At 44.1% G+C, this 19,634-nt stretch overlaps 9 protein-coding genes across 9 annotated transcripts; 4 read left to right on the top strand and 5 right to left on the bottom strand.

Annotated features, from left to right (window-relative positions):
- Nucleotides 1-113: 113 nt before the first annotated feature.
- PUMCH_000639 (uncharacterized protein) lies at nt 114-251 on the bottom strand (the record flags this gene model as incomplete). The annotated part of the gene is made up of 1 exon (XM_063019717.1): nt 114-251. The coding sequence occupies one exon, from the start codon at nt 249-251 to the stop codon at nt 114-116; it is 138 nt and encodes a 45-aa protein (XP_062875787.1).
- A 1,385-nt stretch (nt 252-1,636) lies between these two features.
- On the bottom strand, nt 1,637-2,446 carry PUMCH_000638 (uncharacterized protein; the record flags this gene model as incomplete). Its single annotated transcript, XM_063019716.1, has 1 exon — nt 1,637-2,446. The coding sequence occupies one exon, from the start codon at nt 2,444-2,446 to the stop codon at nt 1,637-1,639; it is 810 nt and encodes a 269-aa protein (XP_062875786.1).
- Nucleotides 2,447-3,754: 1,308 nt separating this feature from the next.
- Nucleotides 3,755-6,526, top strand: PUMCH_000637 (uncharacterized protein; the record flags this gene model as incomplete). The annotated part of the gene is made up of 1 exon (XM_063019715.1): nt 3,755-6,526. One exon carries the CDS (start codon nt 3,755-3,757, stop codon nt 6,524-6,526), a length of 2,772 nt encoding a protein of 923 aa, XP_062875785.1.
- An 89-nt stretch (nt 6,527-6,615) lies between these two features.
- Nucleotides 6,616-8,709, bottom strand: PUMCH_000636 (uncharacterized protein; the record flags this gene model as incomplete). The annotated part of the gene is made up of 1 exon (XM_063019714.1): nt 6,616-8,709. One exon carries the CDS (start codon nt 8,707-8,709, stop codon nt 6,616-6,618), a length of 2,094 nt encoding a protein of 697 aa, XP_062875784.1.
- Nucleotides 8,710-9,785: 1,076 nt separating this feature from the next.
- PUMCH_000635 (uncharacterized protein) lies at nt 9,786-11,474 on the bottom strand (the record flags this gene model as incomplete). Its single annotated transcript, XM_063019713.1, has 1 exon — nt 9,786-11,474. One exon carries the CDS (start codon nt 11,472-11,474, stop codon nt 9,786-9,788), a length of 1,689 nt encoding a protein of 562 aa, XP_062875783.1.
- A 2,472-nt stretch (nt 11,475-13,946) lies between these two features.
- On the top strand, nt 13,947-14,708 carry PUMCH_000634 (uncharacterized protein; the record flags this gene model as incomplete). Its single annotated transcript, XM_063019712.1, has 1 exon — nt 13,947-14,708. One exon carries the CDS (start codon nt 13,947-13,949, stop codon nt 14,706-14,708), a length of 762 nt encoding a protein of 253 aa, XP_062875782.1.
- An 880-nt stretch (nt 14,709-15,588) lies between these two features.
- PUMCH_000633 (uncharacterized protein) lies at nt 15,589-16,245 on the top strand (the record flags this gene model as incomplete). Its single annotated transcript, XM_063019711.1, has 1 exon — nt 15,589-16,245. The coding sequence occupies one exon, from the start codon at nt 15,589-15,591 to the stop codon at nt 16,243-16,245; it is 657 nt and encodes a 218-aa protein (XP_062875781.1).
- A 397-nt stretch (nt 16,246-16,642) lies between these two features.
- On the top strand, nt 16,643-17,692 carry PUMCH_000632 (uncharacterized protein; the record flags this gene model as incomplete). The annotated part of the gene is made up of 1 exon (XM_063019710.1): nt 16,643-17,692. The coding sequence occupies one exon, from the start codon at nt 16,643-16,645 to the stop codon at nt 17,690-17,692; it is 1,050 nt and encodes a 349-aa protein (XP_062875780.1).
- A 145-nt stretch (nt 17,693-17,837) lies between these two features.
- Nucleotides 17,838-19,526, bottom strand: PUMCH_000631 (uncharacterized protein; the record flags this gene model as incomplete). Its single annotated transcript, XM_063019709.1, has 1 exon — nt 17,838-19,526. One exon carries the CDS (start codon nt 19,524-19,526, stop codon nt 17,838-17,840), a length of 1,689 nt encoding a protein of 562 aa, XP_062875779.1.
- Between the last annotated feature and the right edge of the window lie 108 nt (nt 19,527-19,634).

The raw sequence follows: 19,634 nt of genomic DNA, 5'->3' as shown, positions 1-19,634 counted from the left end.
TCCTACCCATTCATACGTACTACTGATGTGAGTAAAACTCGTTCTACAATGAAATAATGGCGGCTTGTATTCGCAGAATGCATTCGCAATCGTTACAATGGTCTACTCAGCGATTAGTGGGAACCAGCACCTCTGCTGACTCTCTCCAAAACAGACTCGTAGGCGACCTCGGAGAAGTCGGTACCTTGAATGTCGGCAGCAACACCATTCAATGCTCTTCTCAAAGCATCCTTGGAGGAGGCGTACACCATCTTGGATCTGACTGGAGCAGTGTCTGGAGACCAGGTGAAGAAGACGATCTTGGATCTCTTACCCTCGCCTCCACCAATCTCGTACTCGAAGTCGTAAATGGCGTACTTACATTCGTTCTCAGGCAATTTCTCCAAGAAGGTGTCGTAGGAGTCGTCCGAGGAGGTCTCCTCAACAACAATCTCGGTCTTCTTGTCGTTCAAACTGAAGATGATAAACTTGTGCTTCTTGCCGAGCTTCAAGTCGTTAAAGGCACTCAAGGATTCGTCGGCGACGGCAACACTGCGGTTAGTAACGGGATCATCGGGTAAGAGGTTTGGAGCGAGGAATCGAGGACTCAAATAGTTTTCAGACACACAAAATGGAGCAAAGAAACGAGACAATCTCTAAAAGGACAGTTCTTGTCAATTGTAATTCCCGTTCTTTATAGCAGTCGCCAATGTTTTATTGGTTGCTAGTCTTGATAGATACTGTGGGTTAAGACAGAGTTCGTCAAACCAAATTCCTGAAATTGACGTCGGCAGCCTTTCATTGCGAGAGTTTTTTCCTATCATCACTTCGTCCTCCATTTCTAATTGTGTATATCCATCAATTCGAAACAGCCATACGTTCCAAACCTCTTAACGATACAAAATACACTCAATGCACGGCACATACCCAGATCTAGACTGTTCGGTTAGTAACCCTGGTTTTGGAGAGGATCCCAATTGGCCAATTGTATGGCAGGACACATACCATTTTGTTTTATGTTAGTTTTGTTAGAAAGGAAATGTTAGGTGCGGAGGTGGTAGTATTCGACAAAGGGACAAGGTCGCGTACTGCAGCTAAGACGGGTGGGCAGTTTCGGAAATCGATTCTAGAATAAAGAGTCGGGAAGAGATTTTGATGAAATAGTGGGCAATAATGGATCTTGATTTGAGTTATTATGTATTTCTTTTCCGGAACAATTTCTTCTTTTTTTTATTACTGCGTAAAACCATTTAGGGAAGACTTGGTAGCAGGAAAGCAGTTCTTTACCAAGAAGTGACGGTTTAAATACCTCCAAAGAATATTGTTTAATCTAAAAACAAATCTCCAATGTTATTTATGTCAATCTCGCGGATGTTGTCGCTTGCAAGCAAAATGTGTAGTCTGTTGAGTGTTCTTACCCTACGATTTCCGTATCAGATGCTGCTTCGACCGAAAGAAATGATTCCCGATTACAGAGAATGATTATTATAATTCAATTAACTAATTAACGGGAAGTAATGGCTAGCAGAAGGGATCAAGGTATTAATTAGCCTCCGCAAGAATACATAAAAAGATTAAGACAACATGGCTCTTAACATGTAGCCATAGTGAGCTTCGGATCAATTTAAAAGAGCACTCACAGCACTCAAAAATCCATCTACTCAGCTTCGGCTGTCTGAAGTGGAGTTGAATCGGTGGCCACGACAAGCTCAGAAGCATCGTCGGCTACCTCAGCAGAGCTCTCAGCTGCATCTGCGGCAGCAGCCTTTTTGGCAGTGACCGGAGCTTTGGCGGCTTCCTCATTCTTGTCTTCGGTTGGAGAAGGTGTTCCCTTGGCCTTAGCCCAAAATCTTTTGAAGACATCTGGTTTTCTGACCTCCTTTGCTTCAGTGCGCTTCACTTCAGTTTTGATGTTTTCGCCCTTCTCCTTCATCTCCTCTGCAGCTTTCTTGGTAGACTTTTTCAAGTCGTTGACTCTCTTTCTAGCAGCCTCGAGTCTCTTCTGAGCCTCTTCGGCTTGTTTCTCGGCATCCTCAAGTTGTTTGTTGGCTTTCAGAATCTTGGCCTCGTTTTCCTTCTGGACTTTGGCAGCTTTCTTTTGAGCTACCTTGGCCTCCTCGGCAGCCTTGGCAGCTTTGGCGTCCTCAGCAGCTTTGGCCTTTTCAGCAGCCTTCTTTTCAGCAGCCTTCTTTTGAGCAGCATCAGAATCGTCACTGTCATCTTCGTCAGTGGCACGAGTTTTACGCTCTTTTGCAGTACCGTTAGTAACAGTTGGTTGCACATCCTGAGTAGATTGGGCGTCGGTCCCGTCCAACACATTAGCTGAAGCGTTCACCTCGTCATCATCGAAGGCGGCAGATTGATCATCAGCAGAGCTAGGAGCAGACGCAGCGGAGTCTGGAGCGGCATTCTTTTTGCCCTTGAAAATTCTAGACGATCTCTTTGTGAAGTTTTTTAAAGTCGTCATGGTTAATGGTTGCAAATGGGTGGTTCACTAAATAAAGCGAAGGTAGAGGCGGCGAACAGTTTAGAAAAAAACAAGGAGACGAAAATTCGACCACTAAGCACAAATCTAAACTAAAAGAAAACCAGGGAGTAGAAAAAATCCCAGATGAAACAGCATCTGCAAAGGTATTTATATCTTTGGCGCTCGTCTGCAGGCTGAGTTATGGCCTGAAACACTGATGTGCCATTATGCACGCGGCTGTATTTTAGGTGCGACAGAATGATGTACACAACACTCAGCAGAATTTGCCCCGATTATGTTCTGTTTTTGGCTCAAAGAGAGACAAGCTGACTGAATCGTTTGTTCTCAGCTGATTTTCCCGCTCTGATCAAGATCACGAACTCTAAATGTGGCAGATAAGCTGGTTGCAAGCTGTGCTACACGGTACTGTGCCGCGTGCAAGTGGAGTGCATCTCACACGATTTGTTTCAGGTTTGGAAATCTGTATGTGTCAGCGATTTTTGACACACAGTTCAGTATCGGACAAAAAAAATCAAGAATTCAGAAGTCATCTGTTACTCGGAACAATCGTCTGCATTTTTGGGCAAAATCCGGTTTTCTCGAGGGAACTTCGGGATCTTGCAGAGTTAACTAGCCCTAAGTGGGATCCACGGATGCAGGGCGAACGGGCGAGAGGATGTTGAAAATCATGCAAGAGGCAACGGCGAAAGGCAGCGGCAGAAAAGTCACTGGAAGCGGTGATAAAAAATTTCGCCACGCCAGTAGATTGTGCTTGACTCTGTTTGGATCTAGATCAAGCCGCAGAGTGAGTATACAGACAGATTTCTGAGGCGAAAAAAGATGCTAGATATCGATTAAAATTTTAGGTCGTATTCATCATCTTGAACGCAGCTCAAGAAATGTGTATGTGACAGAATGATTTTTGGGTAAACAATATCATTGTGGCTGACAGCTATAGATCTACGGGCAGAAGCCACAAGAGAAGCTGATCATGCAAGAGATAAACAAAGAATATCAACATATTTCCAAACCTTCAAACCTTTTTTGGCTCGATCTTTGTTATTTTTATTATTTAATCACTTTCTGTTGCTTCGCTATTGTATTATTCAGGCGCGGTGAACTCAAACACAACCGAAATGGCAAATCCACATCCTTCTACACCAGCATCCCACCGTAGTCATGAATACCATGATATTTTGAAATTATTTCGCTCGTGCCAGTAAATCTAATTTCCGCCTTTCCTGAATGAAACTATTTTCTCCATTCGTATACCATTAGAGGTGCAGAGGGATAATTTTCACCCCCAGTATGTCTGAACCTTCTCTTCTTCTACGGAGCAAATACGTTCCAGCGTCCTACTCCTTGCGTTTGGGAATCGACAATGCCAAACCAAACTACTCAGGACTTCTCCGGGTCGATGTTTCGCAAAATGCTCTCTACAATGGTGATGTGAAAGGCTTCTCCATGTATTTGCATGCTCATAGGCTAATTATCACAAAAGCCGAGTTGAACTTGCAATCGGGAGATGCGATTAAGTTGCTGGTGAAAACAGACCGTGAGAAGCAAACAATTGAATTATCTGCTGAAACGGAAGAGCCGCCAGTGTCGGTCACCATCACGTACTTAGGATCTATTGCAACCATCAGAACATATCATGATGAGACCTACGGAGTTTTCAAAACAAACTATTCCGACTCGGTCTCGGGAAAAAGCGACAACTACATCATTGCTACGCATGCTCAACCGTATGGAAGTCGGTGCATCTTTCCGGTGTTGGACGAGTTGGTACTTAAGGTCCAGATCTCGCTCACCATCCAGACCAAGTCTCTGTTTAAAGTGGTTTCAAATGCGGCTTTGAAGTCGTCTCATATCATTGATATGACCGAGGATTCCTTATATGAGTTTGAGCCTACTCCACCCATCCTGCCTGCTCATTTTGGATTCGCTTTGGGTGACTTTGAAGTCCTCGAGGACTCCTCTGCTCGAGTGCCAATCCGCGTATTGACCACGAAAGGCGACTCATCGCAAGCTCGCTATGCTCTTGATGTTTCTGTTGCCCTCTTCCCGGTTTTTGAAGACCTCTTGGGCCAATACCCATTGACCAAATTCGATATCGTGGCGCTTCCTTTCCTTGCGGATGTAGTGATGGAGAACTGGGGAATGGTGACCGTTATCCGTGACAAGATTCTCATTGATCCTTACAATGCCTCCTCTGATGCCAAATACACTATAAGGCAACTTATTGCTCATCAGTTGACCCATCAATGGTTCGCTAATTCCGTTTCTCTTGACGATTGGAGGTGTCTTTGGTTTATCGAGTCTTTCGCTACTTTTGTTGGTAATTACGCTCTCTCTGTTAAGGGGATTGAAGCTTCCGATACTACTCTGTTTGAAGAACAGAAACTGTTTGCAATTCAAGACTTTATGGATATTGACTGTTTCATCGACCTGCCTCTTCCAAGTCCTCAAGAATACATGAACGGCCTCGATGTGTCAGCAGCCATCAAAACCAACAACATTTTTGAACAACAGGTGTATGATAAGGGTCTCATTCTTTTGAACATGATTGCAACTCTATTTCAATTGGAGAATAAAAGTTCAGATTACACTCACTTCTTCAAGGCATTCCGTGAAGTTACAAAGGAGTATGAGTATAAGATTATTAAAATCTTTGATATCTGGAATATCCTCAACCGTCACACTTCATATGAATTGTTGAGTTTTGCTCACTCCTGGTTTAGACATGTGGGGTACCCTATTTTGGAAGTGAAGGTGAAGAACAATGCAATTACAGTGTGTCAGAATCGATTCTTGTACAACAATGACGCTCAATCGCTCAATCTCGAAAACTCGCCTTTCCATGTCCCATTAGCCACAAAAGTCCGCACCGACAAAGGTGACATACAAATAGCAAACTTGATGTTGTCTGATAGATCTATGGATCTTGAGATTCCCCCTTCGCAATTGATTTGTTTAAACTCGGGAAATCAATTTTACTACAAAACAGTTTATTCTCTGGAGATCTTGGACGTGCTTTTGAAGAATGTTGCGGAGAATATTTTGAGATCATCAGATCTATTGGCCATTATTAGAGATTATGGTAAGATTCTCGGTCAACATACTTTCCACAGCGATGCGGATTTGTATGGCTCGAGCCAGCTCAACTTCTTCATCAAATTGGCGAAAGTTCTTTCCTCGGAATCATGGAGTATCGATTTCGAAGTGTTGAAAGCATGTTTATCCTACTTGGAAATTATAAACTCCATTTTTCTCCATTTCACTGAGTATACTCGGTTCCAAATTTGGCTTGATGGAGTGTATTTCGACTTATACAACAAGATTGATGGGTGGAACGCCGTATTAGATCTCAAGACAGGTGATTATGATCCTACCGAGTATGAAGTTCGCAACATGATCTTGCAGGGAGCTAGTAGTCACAAGGAAGTTCAGTCAGTTTGCAAAAAGCTTTATAAGAATATGGTGAGCTCCGGTGTCTCACAAAGATTTACAGCTAAAGAATTGTTTCCGCTGATTTTCAATGTCACAGCAGCAAATGCCAACATGAATGAATATAAACAAATCATGGCATTAGCAAAGAACAGTGATGTGTCGCTTTTGAAACATTCTAATGGCCTGGTTCAAGACCTTCAAACTGCTGCGGTCTCATCCCTCGCCTTCTGCAAAAAGCCTGATTTGCTTTCGAAAACTTTGCACTTCGTCAACAACAACATCGACTCGAAGCTTATCGAATTGTGTTTACTCGGATACAAGTTTCATCATTCAACACAAGCTAAGGAACAACTTTGGGCGTGGTACACTGTCAATTACGATCTGTGGGTAAAGAGGTCCTTGCGGAAAGGCTCAGATTGGTCGAAACAAATTGGCATTGCTACCGGCAACATCTCGAATTTAGTCTTGGGCGAGGTAATGCAGTATAGAATTGACGACGTGAAAGCCTTTGTGGATGCAAAGGAGAAGTCGCTTCCCCCTCACAAACTTCAAGAAAGATTTGAGAGATTAGAAGCCGAAAATGAGGAGAAAAGAGCCATTGCTGATCTCTACAAAGATCTTTGTATATAACCTGAGCTCGCTGTATCCTGCCACATATAATCCAACAAAGTGCAAAATGTTCATTATTATTAAATCATCTCATCTCGTATCTAGAATATTTATGTTTGTTCTGGAGCCGCCTTGATTTCTTCAAGTTCCTCCTCGATGTCTAGATTCTCTTGTATGTTCCATAATTCTGAGTACAAGGAATCTTGAATGGCTAGGAGACTTTGATGTGTTCCTTCTTCTTTGACCTGGCCCTTATTCAAAACAATAATTTTATCACTATCAGCAATGGTCCGGAGTCTATGTGCAATCGATACATTGGTAGATTTGACCTCTCTGAATACGGTACGTAGAGTTCTCAAAAGCGCTTGCTCTGTGTGGGTGTCAAGAGCGCTTGTGGCTTCGTCAAAGAATGTGATGGGCGCTTTCTTCAAAAGCAATCTTGCGATTGCAAGTCTTTGCTTTTCTCCACCGGAGATCATGAGACCTCTTTCTCCCACAACTGTATTCAAACCATCAGGAAGATCTTTTATAAGTGCGCTTATCTGCACTTTGTCGATGGCGCTTTCCACCTCGGCATCTGTTGCATCGAGTCTTCCGTAACGAATATTCTCGAGAATAGACTCATTGAATAATGGAGTTTCCTGTGGAACTACTCCAACAGCTCTACGGAGAGACTCAAGGTCCACCTTGGAAATGTCCTGGCCATCAATCAAGATGCGACCTTCGGTGACGTCGTAAAATCTGAAGATGAGTCTCAAAATAGTTGATTTACCCAGGCCTGATGGGCCAACAATGGCAACTTTTTCTCCAGCGGGGATGGTGAAAGATGCATTGCGCAAAATGGGTCTGTCTGGATGATAGCCGAAAGTAACATTCTCAAAAACAATTGTACCAGGGTTTTTAGAGTTGAGAACTAACTTAGGGGCGTCGGGAACATTTTTGACGTTGATATCGTAGTTTTGCAATTGAAAGAGGTTCTCCATATCCAAAAGAGACTGTTTAAGCTCTCTATACACTGACCCCAAAAAGTTGAGGGGAACCAGTAGCTGGAAAACGAGCTGGTTAATTAAAACCAAGTCACCGACAGTTAAAGAGCCAGAAGCCACACCACTACAACCCATGTACATCATAGCTGTCAAAGCCAGTGTGAAGATTAAATTCTGACCCGCATTGAGGTATGCCAAAGAAGTGGCAACTTTAATCGAAGCGTTTTGGTATTTGGTGAGAGCTTTCCCGTACTGCTCGCATTGGAAGTTCTCGTTGTTGAAGTATTTGACAGACTCGTAGTTCATCAACGAGTCGAGCGCCACAGACGCGGCCTGGTTGTCAGCATTATTTGCCTGACGACGGAACTTTGTTCTCCATGCAGTAGTTTTGATGGTAAACACAGAATAAATGGCCATGGTCAAAAAGGTCACTGCTGCAAATTGTACACCATAGTTGTAGGTCAAGATGCTACACACGACACTGATCTCGAACGAAATGGGGATTATGTGAAACACCATTGCAGTCAAAACATAACTGATACCCTTAGTACCCCTCTCTATAGCCCTCGTGAGACCACCTGTTTGACTCAGCAAGTGGAATTGTAGATCCATGTTTAGAAGGTGTCTGAAAGTATCCTTGGCGACACGGCGAATGGCCAGTTGAGCCACCAGTGCAAATACAGCATTACGGAGCTCACCGAATAAAACTGCACCGAACCTGGCGCCTCCATAGGCCAAGATCATTGATCCAATTACAGTGCCTACAGTACCCAATTGGGTAGCCCAATCGACATTCATCTCATCCACAATGCCTTTGAAGAAGAACGGGACCTGGACATTGAGAACCTTAGACCCTATCAAGAGAAGAAGGGCCAATATGACTCTGAACCGGAAGCTGGGCTTGTTTTTGGGCCAAAGCGTCACGAGAAGCGACTTTAACATGTTCGTCTCGGAGGTCAGGATATCCCTGCCGAACAATTTCGAAGCCAGAGACAGTGCTTCATTTTCTTTCTTTTCTTTTGTTGTGGATGCGAATCTTCTGGCTACGAACGTGAGTGACCGGAGTTCTGTTCCGACAAGTGAAGATGGTCCACGGGGAGTCACTCGGTGCTGAATCACGGGCGAGCGGGTCCATGAGGAAAACCTGGATCGAAAATTTATTATTCCAGGCCATTTCCCTGGCCCCACTTTTTTGCAGCGTAGAAGAACAGGAAGCATGGATGTAAAACTGTGGCTCTGATTGCGAGCTTGGGGTAGATAAGGTAGGCCTGGTGAGGTTACCGATTCTCGGCGAAAAAAAAGTATGAGGTTTATAAAAGGATTGGGGCTATCTCAAATAGAGGGGACTTTTATTAGTTTTGGATTTATATGATTTATTTCCTTGGTTCATTGTCGCATGTATCGTGTAGTCATTCGGTCTGAATACTCTGAGTGTAATTCTGAGAGTCCGCAATAGTGAAGGGTGGGATAAGAGTTGGATAACCGGAATTGGTGATTGTATTTAAATGGGGCCTTTGTGACTTTTTCTCATCTAACTATATCATTTCAACCGCTTCATTCTTCCTCGAGTAGAAGATCACTTCAGCACCATGACTACAGTATCCTCGCGTGACTTTACTAAAATACCCACCAAAAGATCTACCCTGTATCTAGATGTATGGGGTCTAGAAATAATCCGGATTATTTCAGGAACCTTTGTTTTCCAAGTTTCCGAGATTAAGGTTCCTTCTGTTGACCCATTGTAGTAAGATTAAAAGATGTGAGCTTAGAGTGGCAGGGAAAAATGATGGGCTCAAAAATGCTCTATGTGTAAATTTTGCCACAGAAATTAACAATAGAATGTGCTTGGTCTTTATTTCTGCAGTCACTTGTATTTTTTTGTTAAAATTTGAAGTTTCGTACATCTTCTGTTCCTCGCTGGAAATGTGATAAACCACATAAGTATCTCGCAAACTGAACCAATCTCAATTTGATAAATCGGCAAAGAACGTTGAATGAGAATGAAACAGCAGTCCTGATATTTTATCTCACCTCATTAAACATATTTCTTCGCGCCAAAAGATAAACACAACATTTCGACAACTAAGATGTTCGGTGTCCTGACATTCAACTCGCTGATTCCCTTAGTACAGAAAAACGCTTAAAGATATACGAGTGAATGAATCAGGCGAAATCAACATAATATCTATAAGCTGAAACCATTGCAGATACTATACAAAGCTACAAAACAATTTTCTTTATCTTAACTCATTTTCATTAAATATGTATGCGTAATTATACTCCTAGAAAAACAATTAGTTCTCGGAGTTGGCCTTGGAGGAGAACTCAGCTTGCTTAACCAAGTTAAGAGGAGCGTCCATCTTTGGCAACATGACCTCAACCATTCTGATTCTGGAGTTCTCGTTGAAAGCAGGGTCTTGGAACAATTGCTCGACCTCACCAACAGTGGAGACACGGACGGTCTCTGGGTTCTTGGCGTTGAACAAGTCCAACAATTGCAAGTTCTTCCATGGTTGAATGTCGTTGTAAGAAGCAGTCTCACCGTGAATCAATCTCTCAATGGTGTAACCGTCGTTGTTCAAGACGAACAAGTATGGAGTGTTCTCCCACTTACACATGGTAGAGATCTCTTGGACAGTCAATTGCAAGGAACCGTCACCGACGAACAAGATGACTCTCTTCTTAGGGTCGATCTCTTGAGCAGCCATGACAGCACCCAAAGTGGCACCAACGGTGAAACCAATGGAACCCCACAAGACTTGGGAAATACCCACACAGTTGTCTGGGAATCTGGATTGGACAATACCGAAAGCAGAGGTACCGGTCTCAGTGATGATGACATCACCCTCTCTGAACCAAGAGGAGACTCTAGACCACAACCACTCTTGAGAGATGGCAGAGTTTGGACCGTCAGCCTCGACCTTCTTGAAGGTTGGGACAGGGTGGGCCTTGTAGTTTCCGACGTAGTTGGAGACGACGCTCAACAAGTTCTTCAAGGCCTCCTTCATCTGGACACCTGGGAAGGTAGCTTGCTTGATCTTGGTGTAGTCAGAGTGGAACTCAACGATGTTCTTGGTCTTGTAAGAGTAAGAGAAGGAACCAGTGTTGAAGTCAGACAACAAAGCACCGATAGACAAAATCAAGTCAGAAGACTCAACAGCCTCCTTGACAGCAGGCTCGGAAAGGGTACCGACGTAGACACCACCGAATCTTGGGTGGGACTCGTTGACACCAGACTTACCCATTGGGGTGACGAAGACTGGGAAGTTGGTAGCGTCGATCAATTGTCTGACCTCCTCCTTACAGTCGTGTCTGGAGGCACAGGCGTCAACCAAGATAACTGGGTTGGTGGCCTTGGCGATCATCTCAGTGACGGTCTCAATGACCTCCTCTTGAGCATCTGGGTCGTTCTTCTTCAAGGACAAGTCAATTGGGGTGTCCAACAAGGAAGCTGGGACGTTCAAGTCGACGAAGTTAGATGGCAAACCCAAGTAGACTGGTCTTTGGTTGACGTAAGCCTCTCTGATACATCTGTCGATCTCAGCAGGAGCAGAGTTCAACTCAGAGATGAAGGCGGTGGTGTGGGAAATGTTGTTGGACATTCTGTGGAAAACAGTGAAGTCACCGTTACCCAAGGTGTGGTGCAACAACAATTGCTTGGCTTGAGAAGAGATGGATGGAACACCAACGACGTGCAACATACCAACGTGCTCAGCGTAAGCACCACCGACACCGTTAAGGGCGGACAACTCACCGACACCGAAGGTGGTGACGAGACAGGCCAAACCCTTCAATCTGGAGTAACCGTCAGCAGCGTAGGCGGCGTTCAACTCGTTGGCGTTACCAGCCCATCTCATACCGTCGACCTCGTAGATCTTGTCAAGAAGAGCCAAGTTGAAGTCACCGGGAAGACCGAAGATGGTTTGGACAGATAATTGGTTCAATCTCTCGAAGAGGTATCTACCTAAAGTGATTTCGGCCATTGTTGATTAGTGATTGTGTTTTTGTTTTCAGTTGTGTTTCAGAGTATGAAAACTGTGATGATAAAATTGGATAGTGGTGGAGGATTTGGGAGCCAATTTATACCAGGGTCTGTGGTGGAGCTGGGTTCCGTAAGTGCATACACTTCAGCAAGGGTGGGCCACATCGCACCACTGTAGACGCATGGGGGTGGTGGAATATGCGCTTGGAGCGGAGCGACGTCAGGAAATGGGGGCAAAAACGGCATATATCGGACAGCGCGGAGTGTAGAGAAGTGAATACATCCTGCAGAAACCGCCCTGTGCCTGCACCCAGCACCCTCTGTCCTTCGTGGTTCCAATTGGAACACTATTAATTAGAACTGCGTGGTTTGATCATCCGAAACGGAAACGGAAAGGAGAAATGTTGGGAGGGAATGGAATAATGGTCACTGTGGGATTCAATTAGCGAGTGCTGACGTGGCGGCAAAAATAGAGGTAAGAGCATAGTCTTAGAATTATTCAGAAAGTATTCATTCTCTATCTTCCATTGGGGACCTTTCCTCAATCAAAGTGGGTGCTCTGATAGTGGGTCGTTTCCAGATGGGGTCATTTTTGTGATTGTGACGGACGGCTATAGCGGGGTCTGCAAGTGGATCTACGCGGAAGATCCATGTCCGAAGAGACGGATAAATGTGGTTAATTGTTTCACAAATTACAAAAAAAAGCGCATTGGTGGTTTGATGTGGTTTGGTGTGGTTTGGTAGAGGCCGTTAACTGAAGACGTTTAAGGTGCGGAATTATACTGGATGCGTTAGAGAAGCGGTACATAATTGTGAGATAATTATCATTGTCGCCGAGTTTCTTTTTTTGCAGCGCTCTTTTTTTTGTGATTTGACTATCTAAGTGTGGTGTGGTTTCTCGCACAGCTCCTGGTTGCAGGTCTGGATTGATCCGTAGTTTTTCAAGTTTCTTATCGCTGTTCGGGCAGTGTTCCTTTCGTTTGTTATTCCGTACTTTTCAATGTATTCAGCACCTTCGAATCTAATGGTAGCATGTTGCCAAGAAGAACTGGATCGATCAAGTTAAACAATGTGGGATTTCAATTGCTTGTTTTTTTATGAAATATGATATCGATTCGGTATGTTGACTTTTTAGCCGTGCCTCTGATCTATGCTCTACCGTAGACTGCTTTTCAGCCTTCCACCGTCAATCAGGGTATCTGCGTGTAGAGCGTTGTTTTATGTGTATGACTCTGTATATCTTAATTTGCTTATATTTTGACAGATAATTCTGTCACTGGCCAAGAAAAAGCATAGAAGTCCGATCCGGCCTTATCACCTTAGCTTCAATAGTACCATTATACCTGCCTCTTCCAGCAGGAACAAAGCCAAATCCATGAAAGTTCAGATTACAAATTGTATTTGATGAATACCAGATGAATTTAGTGGTGTTGACCTCAATTTTATTAGTTACAACATAAACACGCAAAAAAATCAACTTTCGGTTGCGGCCATATCAAGTGGAAAATACTGTTTCCCGTCCGATCAACGTTAGTCAAGCCACTTAGAGCCACACTGAGTAATGCAGTGGGAGACCATGTGTGAAATTGTGGTGCTGCAATCTTTTTTCCAATTTTGAATTAAGCTTAAAAGACCGGTACTCATTTGAATTAGGATTTTGAGGTAGTTTTTCTTTTTTGTTTATTCTGATTTGCAATTGATTGGGCTGAGCTTACACAGAGATAGAGCACATAATCCTGCCGATTTCATCATAATCAGAAGAAGTTGCGTGCTTTGAATTGTTTGATACATCATCTTCAAGCTTTGCGAGTTCTCGTAATTTTGGAGTCCACTCAAGCATTGTTCTTGTGCTCGATCTATGCACACACTGCAAATTGTACAACGATCTGGCGTGGCCCGTACAAAATTACGATAATTTAAAATAGAAAGAATGAATCAAACAGTAAAAAAATTTTTTTCGCGTCTTTTTGGTCTCCAAATATTTCCTTTTCAGGCCTTCTATAGTTACCAACACGATTAGATGCCTCAATGAGCAAAAGCCATAACGTTAACAACAACAGCGACTACGCCTAATTAACCATGAACAAATTTTAAAGAAGAGTCAATAACATAATGTAACAAAATTCGATTCACATACACTTTGATTTTTAAACTATGAACTTGGCCTGAGTCCGGGTAACCAAGACACCCGTGCCTCCAATGGTTGGACGCACCAGCTGACCACTTTTTCCTACTCAAATCACGTTGTGATAATCACGTTTCAAACAAACAACACCAGTGTAGACACTAGTGGTCAATAAAGAATAGTGATTCCAGATCCAGTAACGGTCAAGAGCCCTTTCAAATCCATTTGACTCCAATAGCAGTGCAACAGAGTCAACGCAAAAAAATACTAAAAATTTAAATACACCCTATTCGAACCTTCCCAGGTCCCAAATAACAAAGTGGAGCATCCGTTATCAACCACGTGACTATGGTAAACATTAAAAGAGATGGTCAAGCATACGACCACAAAAACAAAGACAAGGATATAGCCATTGACTCGGAATTGTTGGGAGACCAACTGTCCTATGGTGGTTCTGGAAATGGCCAGGATACAGGCCACCAACACAAGGAAGACGACGACGACGATGTTGCAGCAGCAGCAGCAGCATCTTTGGTATCTGACTCTGACACGGCCAATGCCGCCGCCGCCGCGTTAAGTCATCAGCAGCCTCACCATCATCACCATCATATGCACCAGCATCAACACCAACAGCAGATGCATCAGCAGATGGCTTACGAAAACCATTACGGTCAGCTGTTACATGCAGCAGCTGCCACGGCAGTAGCGCGTCATAGGGTCGACAACACGATTTTGCAGCCCACCACATTGCCACAAACGGGAGGAAACAAACCCCAACATGGTACCGAGGCGTGGCACAGATTGCGTCGCGAGAACCACAAAGAGGTGGAGCGCAGAAGACGTGAGCTGATCAATTCTGGAATCAAAGACTTGGCTGCATTGATTCCTACTCCAGACACAAATAAGGCACAGATCTTGCAGAGAGCCGTGGAGTTCATCAGAAGATTGAAGGAAAACGAGAACAATAACATCGAGAAGTGGACCTTGGAGAAGTTGTTGACGGAGCAAGCGGTGAGCGAATTGAATGCCTCCAATGAGAAGTTGAAGGCCGAGTTGGAGCGGGCGTACCGTGAGATTGAGCAGTTGCGTAGAACGCTCAATGAGAAGTAGGCGTGTTGAGTGCTTGTTTTTGTATTTTAGTGTATTTTAGTGTATAATGAACAGAGAATTTGAGACATCAAGAAAGTCTTTGAGTGTGTAGTGAACTAAGGGTTTAGCACCTTTAAAGCCAGAGTCTCACATAGGGCTGGTGGTTTGAGTAGCATTTAATAATTTAGCCATTCGCTCAAAAGAAATTAAATCTAAGGCTACTATTTCTGGTACTTTTACTTGTTTTGTGCTACAGAATTGCCTAAGGCTCTCTGCGTTTCGTTTGAGCGAAATCAATTCTCCAAATTGAACTGGACTGGCGAGAGCCCGATTTGCAAATCACATGAAAACCAAAAAATGAGTTCTGATGCTTGTGCAAATTTGCTACTAGAAGAATTTGAGCAACCCAGCCATCGAAGCAACATCTATCCACACTTGCTTTCTAGAAGATTAGCGATGATCCACATAATCGCAACGCTAATGCGGCGTTGAAACCGCACTTATGCGAAATTGAAACTTTTAAAAATTGGATACCTTTTCAATTTGCACTTGTTCGATTTAATTTTACAATTCATCATTGTTTAAATCCCACTAATGAGTACATACTCACTACGCAACACACCCCAATTCCAGTGTTTTATCTAAAAAGCAATAAACGACAACCTAGTAAACCAAGCTCCAATGATTTAAATCCACTCCAGAAACGAAAACAAAATTCTCACCTTATCACAATAATCCTCAATTCCCCAATAATCGTATCTTATCTCTTCTACACGGCTGCAAACGTCAAACCTGCACCAACCACACTCATTCTACACTCCCAGACCTCTCATCTCTAATTCAGATAAGCAACTACTACTTCTTTTTCTTTAAACACTCGTAGAAGCGCCAATTAAACATCATGAAGATCATCGACAAACACGAAAGAGACGCCCACGCCATGCACGTGGCCACCGAGGGTCTCAAGGGACTCTTTTACGGTGGTGTTCTTTCATTGGGTATCTACAACTTCTTGAAGTACCGCCAACCAGCCCGTTTTGCCAGATTCAACACTTCCATTAAAGCCTGTATTATCATCATGCCTACCATTTCGCTCGGAGCTTTCTATGCTGACGAGGGTTCGGTGGAGTTTGACCGTAAGATGTACTCGTCTGGATATGCAGACAAGAAGATGTTAGAGCAATATTCCAAGTGGAAGGAGATGCCATTTTCCGATAAGTTGGTGCATTCATTGAGCACACACAAGTACAAGATCATCTTGACGTCATGGATTGCTTCCATGTGGGGTTCATGGGTGTACGTTAACCGTGACAAGGTCATGACAGGCCCACAAAAAATCGTTCAGGCTAGAATGTACGCACAGGCTATCACCATTGTTCTTCTTTTGAGTACCATCGTGTTGGCAATGAAGGAGGAGGAACTTAACAAGGACAAGCCAGCACCAATTCCTGAATGGAAGCGGGTGTTGAAGGAGAGAGAAGACGCCGAAAAGGAGTTGTCTTCGCGTGTGACCGAGATGCGTCAACAGGCCGCTCCAATCGAGATGGAGGAGAAGTAATTCAGTTGTGGTTGCAGCTGGAATGTTTAAATGCTGCCACCTGTGTTATTGTATATATTGAGGCACTTCCATCCATCAGTTCATTTGAACAGTGAACTCCATAAATGATCTATTCAGATAATTGCGTGTAGAGATTGTGTTCTTTTGTGGCTGTAAATGCCACCAATTCCAAGAAGTTAAGATCAAGTAACATAAGAACAAGGAGATCCAAAAAACAAAAGGAGGTACATAAAGCTCAAAATCTACACCAATTCTTAGACACAAACACGCATCTTCAATTTGTCTACCCCATATTCTACCACAAAGCCTCACCTCCATTTCTGGATCCTTCCTTCCTGCCTACAACTACTACATTTATCATAAGCGATTCCACAAACCCCCATCAATCTGCCCCAAAATGTTCAGAGACCGAACAAATCTCTTTCTTTCCTACAGAAGAACCATCCCTCGACCCCCCAAAATTTCCCATGACCGCACAATCACCCTAGCCGAGGAGGAAGAGGGACTCATGTCCAATCGCCCAAAAAGCAACAGAAATAGAGCCAAAGGCGAGGATCCGGACTCAATCGAGTTGAAGCCGCTTGCGCCTTCCATTTTCGACATATCGCAGTCATTGGACGAGACCTTGGCTTCCATCAAGCTACGTACAAACGACCTAAGTTCACTTTACAAGAAGCTACTTATCACTCGTGATAGCGAGAAGGCTGCGTTGGAAAAAGCAATCGAGGACCTCAATTATACCATCACCAAGATGTTTGAAGCGTGCTATGTGCCCATCAAGAAGTTGGAGTTTCTTCAGAAGAATTACCAGCGATTGAAGCTCGACTATAGCACAGATGAATTGGCAATCATAGAGAACTACAAGAAGTCATACGCGGTTCGGATCCAGGAGAGTCTGCTCGTGTTCCGCAATTTACAAAACAATTACATCAAATTCTTGCGCGATGATGACGAAACCAACGACGACGATACCCGCCAGCTATTAGCCGGCTCGTCTGCAAATAAGGTGGCACTTCTCGAAGAGGATACCAGTAACATCGAGTCTTACTCAAAGCATGCTCTCCAGCAGGCACAACAGCAGATCCAAAACAACCCCAATTCGCTGATCCTAGCCTCGCGTGAACGTGAGATCTCCAAGCTTGCAATGGGAATTTTGGAGATATCTACCATTTTCAGAGAAATGGAGACTTTGGTGGTGGACCAGGGAAGCATGCTCGACAGAATAGACTACAATTTGGCGCAGGCGGTCGAAGACTTGAGACAGTCGGATAGAGAGCTCATAAAGGCCCAGGGGTATCAGAAACGCACCACCAAATGCAAAATTATCTTTTTGATGAGCTTGGTGGTACTTGCATTGTTCATAATTGTTTTGTTGAGGCCACATAGCACAACGAAGATCGTTGAGAAGCCCGTGGAGAGTAAGCCCAATCCTGATCAGCTGCTGTGATGAAAAGCGCGAGAATCACTCTTCCTGCTCTGGAGCATGGCCTAAAGAGAGTCACACAAACGTTTTATTAATGGCGGAAGCACACGCATCCTATCTATTGTACTATACAAAATAAAAATCCACGGGAATAGACCTAAACTACCACTTAGTACCCGGCACCAGGAAATTGTCCATTACGTGGTCCACCGGCCATACGACTAGCAGGAGGCATAGCACGAGCTCCAGTCTTTCTTTTATTTCCAAAACCAATTGCAAAGTCAGGATTGCTGTTCAATGCATTTTCAGAAACTGTGGGTCTGTTGTTGGCTGGTCTGGCAGGGCCTCCGTAAGCCCCTGGTGGTGGGCCTTGGGAGAAGTTTTGCAGACTAGGTGGGCCCTGTGGTACAAACTGTTGCTGGGGTTGAAACTGAGGTTGGAAAGGTGGCTGTTGCTGGAACTGTTGCTGGAAAGAACTGTACGATGTAGCGTTCTGCAACTGTGGAGGAGCACCATTGGAAGTTGGAATCTTGTTCATTGAACCTGGATTGCTGGAATTTACAGGGCGCTTAGAGACCATGTTCAGTTGCAGTGCTGATGGTTGATAATTGGCAGCACTTCCCTGATAGTATCCTTGTTGCTGATTTTGATTGATATAGTTGGAATTGTACGTCTCGTTAGGTGGTCTTTGCGAAACACTAGTGAAGTGAGACTCTTCGTCAGATTCGAGCACACGGTCTTGATCCTCATTTACGGAGATTCTCTCTGGCAGATCGTTGTCCCCCAATTCAGTAAATGGCTGGTGACCCTCAACATTAGGATGGTGGTCAAAGACACCATATTGCTGATGATTGTACAAAACCAGACCTCTATCGGATTGTGGGTATGGCGCCGAATTTTTCGTGTTTCCAGTGTAAACAGGACTAGGCATGTAGTTTGGCGCCATTTGTCTGTGAGCTGACACAGGCGTGCTGGGACCATTATTAAGGTTCACGGGAGTATAAAAATTAGATGGATTGTTGCTGGAAGGTTTTGAGATGCTCGAGTTTGCCTTTGTGACATCGCTGGCGATGTTAGGCTTGGACTCCAAGAGACTATCCACCGAGGAGCTCAGCTTGACAACATATCCGCTTTGTTTGCTCTCACCATAGTCTGAAGTCGCGTTGTCGTAGGTTCTGGCGACAGGAGAAAATGTGGAGTTGGTGAAGTTGGTGTTCTTGTTGTTGAGGTCAGAGCGTCCATAATCATCAGACTTTTCTCCGACATAAAACCCATTTCCTCTTATCTGCTCAACATCATGTTCGTCATCATCCTCATCATCGTCATTACGGCCATGGACTCCTACAGAAAAGAACAAGAGTGGGAAAGAGACAAGCGTCAAGAAGGCAGCAGCGACAGTAAGCCACCCGAGCCATCCCACGTGAGGCAGAAACACCAACACAATCATGACACAGGCCACGGCCGAGGCCAAAAACGTGAAGACGTTGAATATAAGTGCAATGGTCTTGAGCGCACTGGTGTCAAAGCAGATGGATACCACAGAGCAAAGAAGCGTAATCAACGTGAACCCAGCAGCAATAGGACAAACCACAAACGCGCGTGCCAACATGTCTCTGGTCAGCGCACCAAACAACCAGGACGCAGAGTCACCAGCTGCGCTGAATTTTACGGGGTAGGTTGCTTTAGTACAGTTCAGCAGTGTCGAATCACAGTATCCAAACAAGCCATACTGGAACTCATCGGTGAGGCCGAGCTTGAAAACAGACGCCACCGGCACAGACACAGTGGCCAAGACAAGAAAGACAAGGGCCACCAAGAGGGCCAATGACGAAAACACGGCGAAAATAGGTGTTCTCATTGTGTTCGAGCGAGGTATTGGTAGAGGTGACGATATACGTTTAAATAGACGAATTAAAGGGAAAAAGAGATTTTTATCAGAATGAGATCAGCAAGAACTAGCTTGCGG

Source organism: Australozyma saopauloensis, chromosome 1, assembly GCF_035610405.1.
Source record: "Australozyma saopauloensis chromosome 1, complete sequence".
Classification (NCBI taxonomy): Eukaryota; Fungi; Ascomycota; class Pichiomycetes; order Serinales; family Metschnikowiaceae; genus Australozyma; species Australozyma saopauloensis.
The sequence above is the reverse complement of the archived record's forward strand: the minus strand, read 5'-3'. Positions and strand labels throughout refer to the sequence as shown.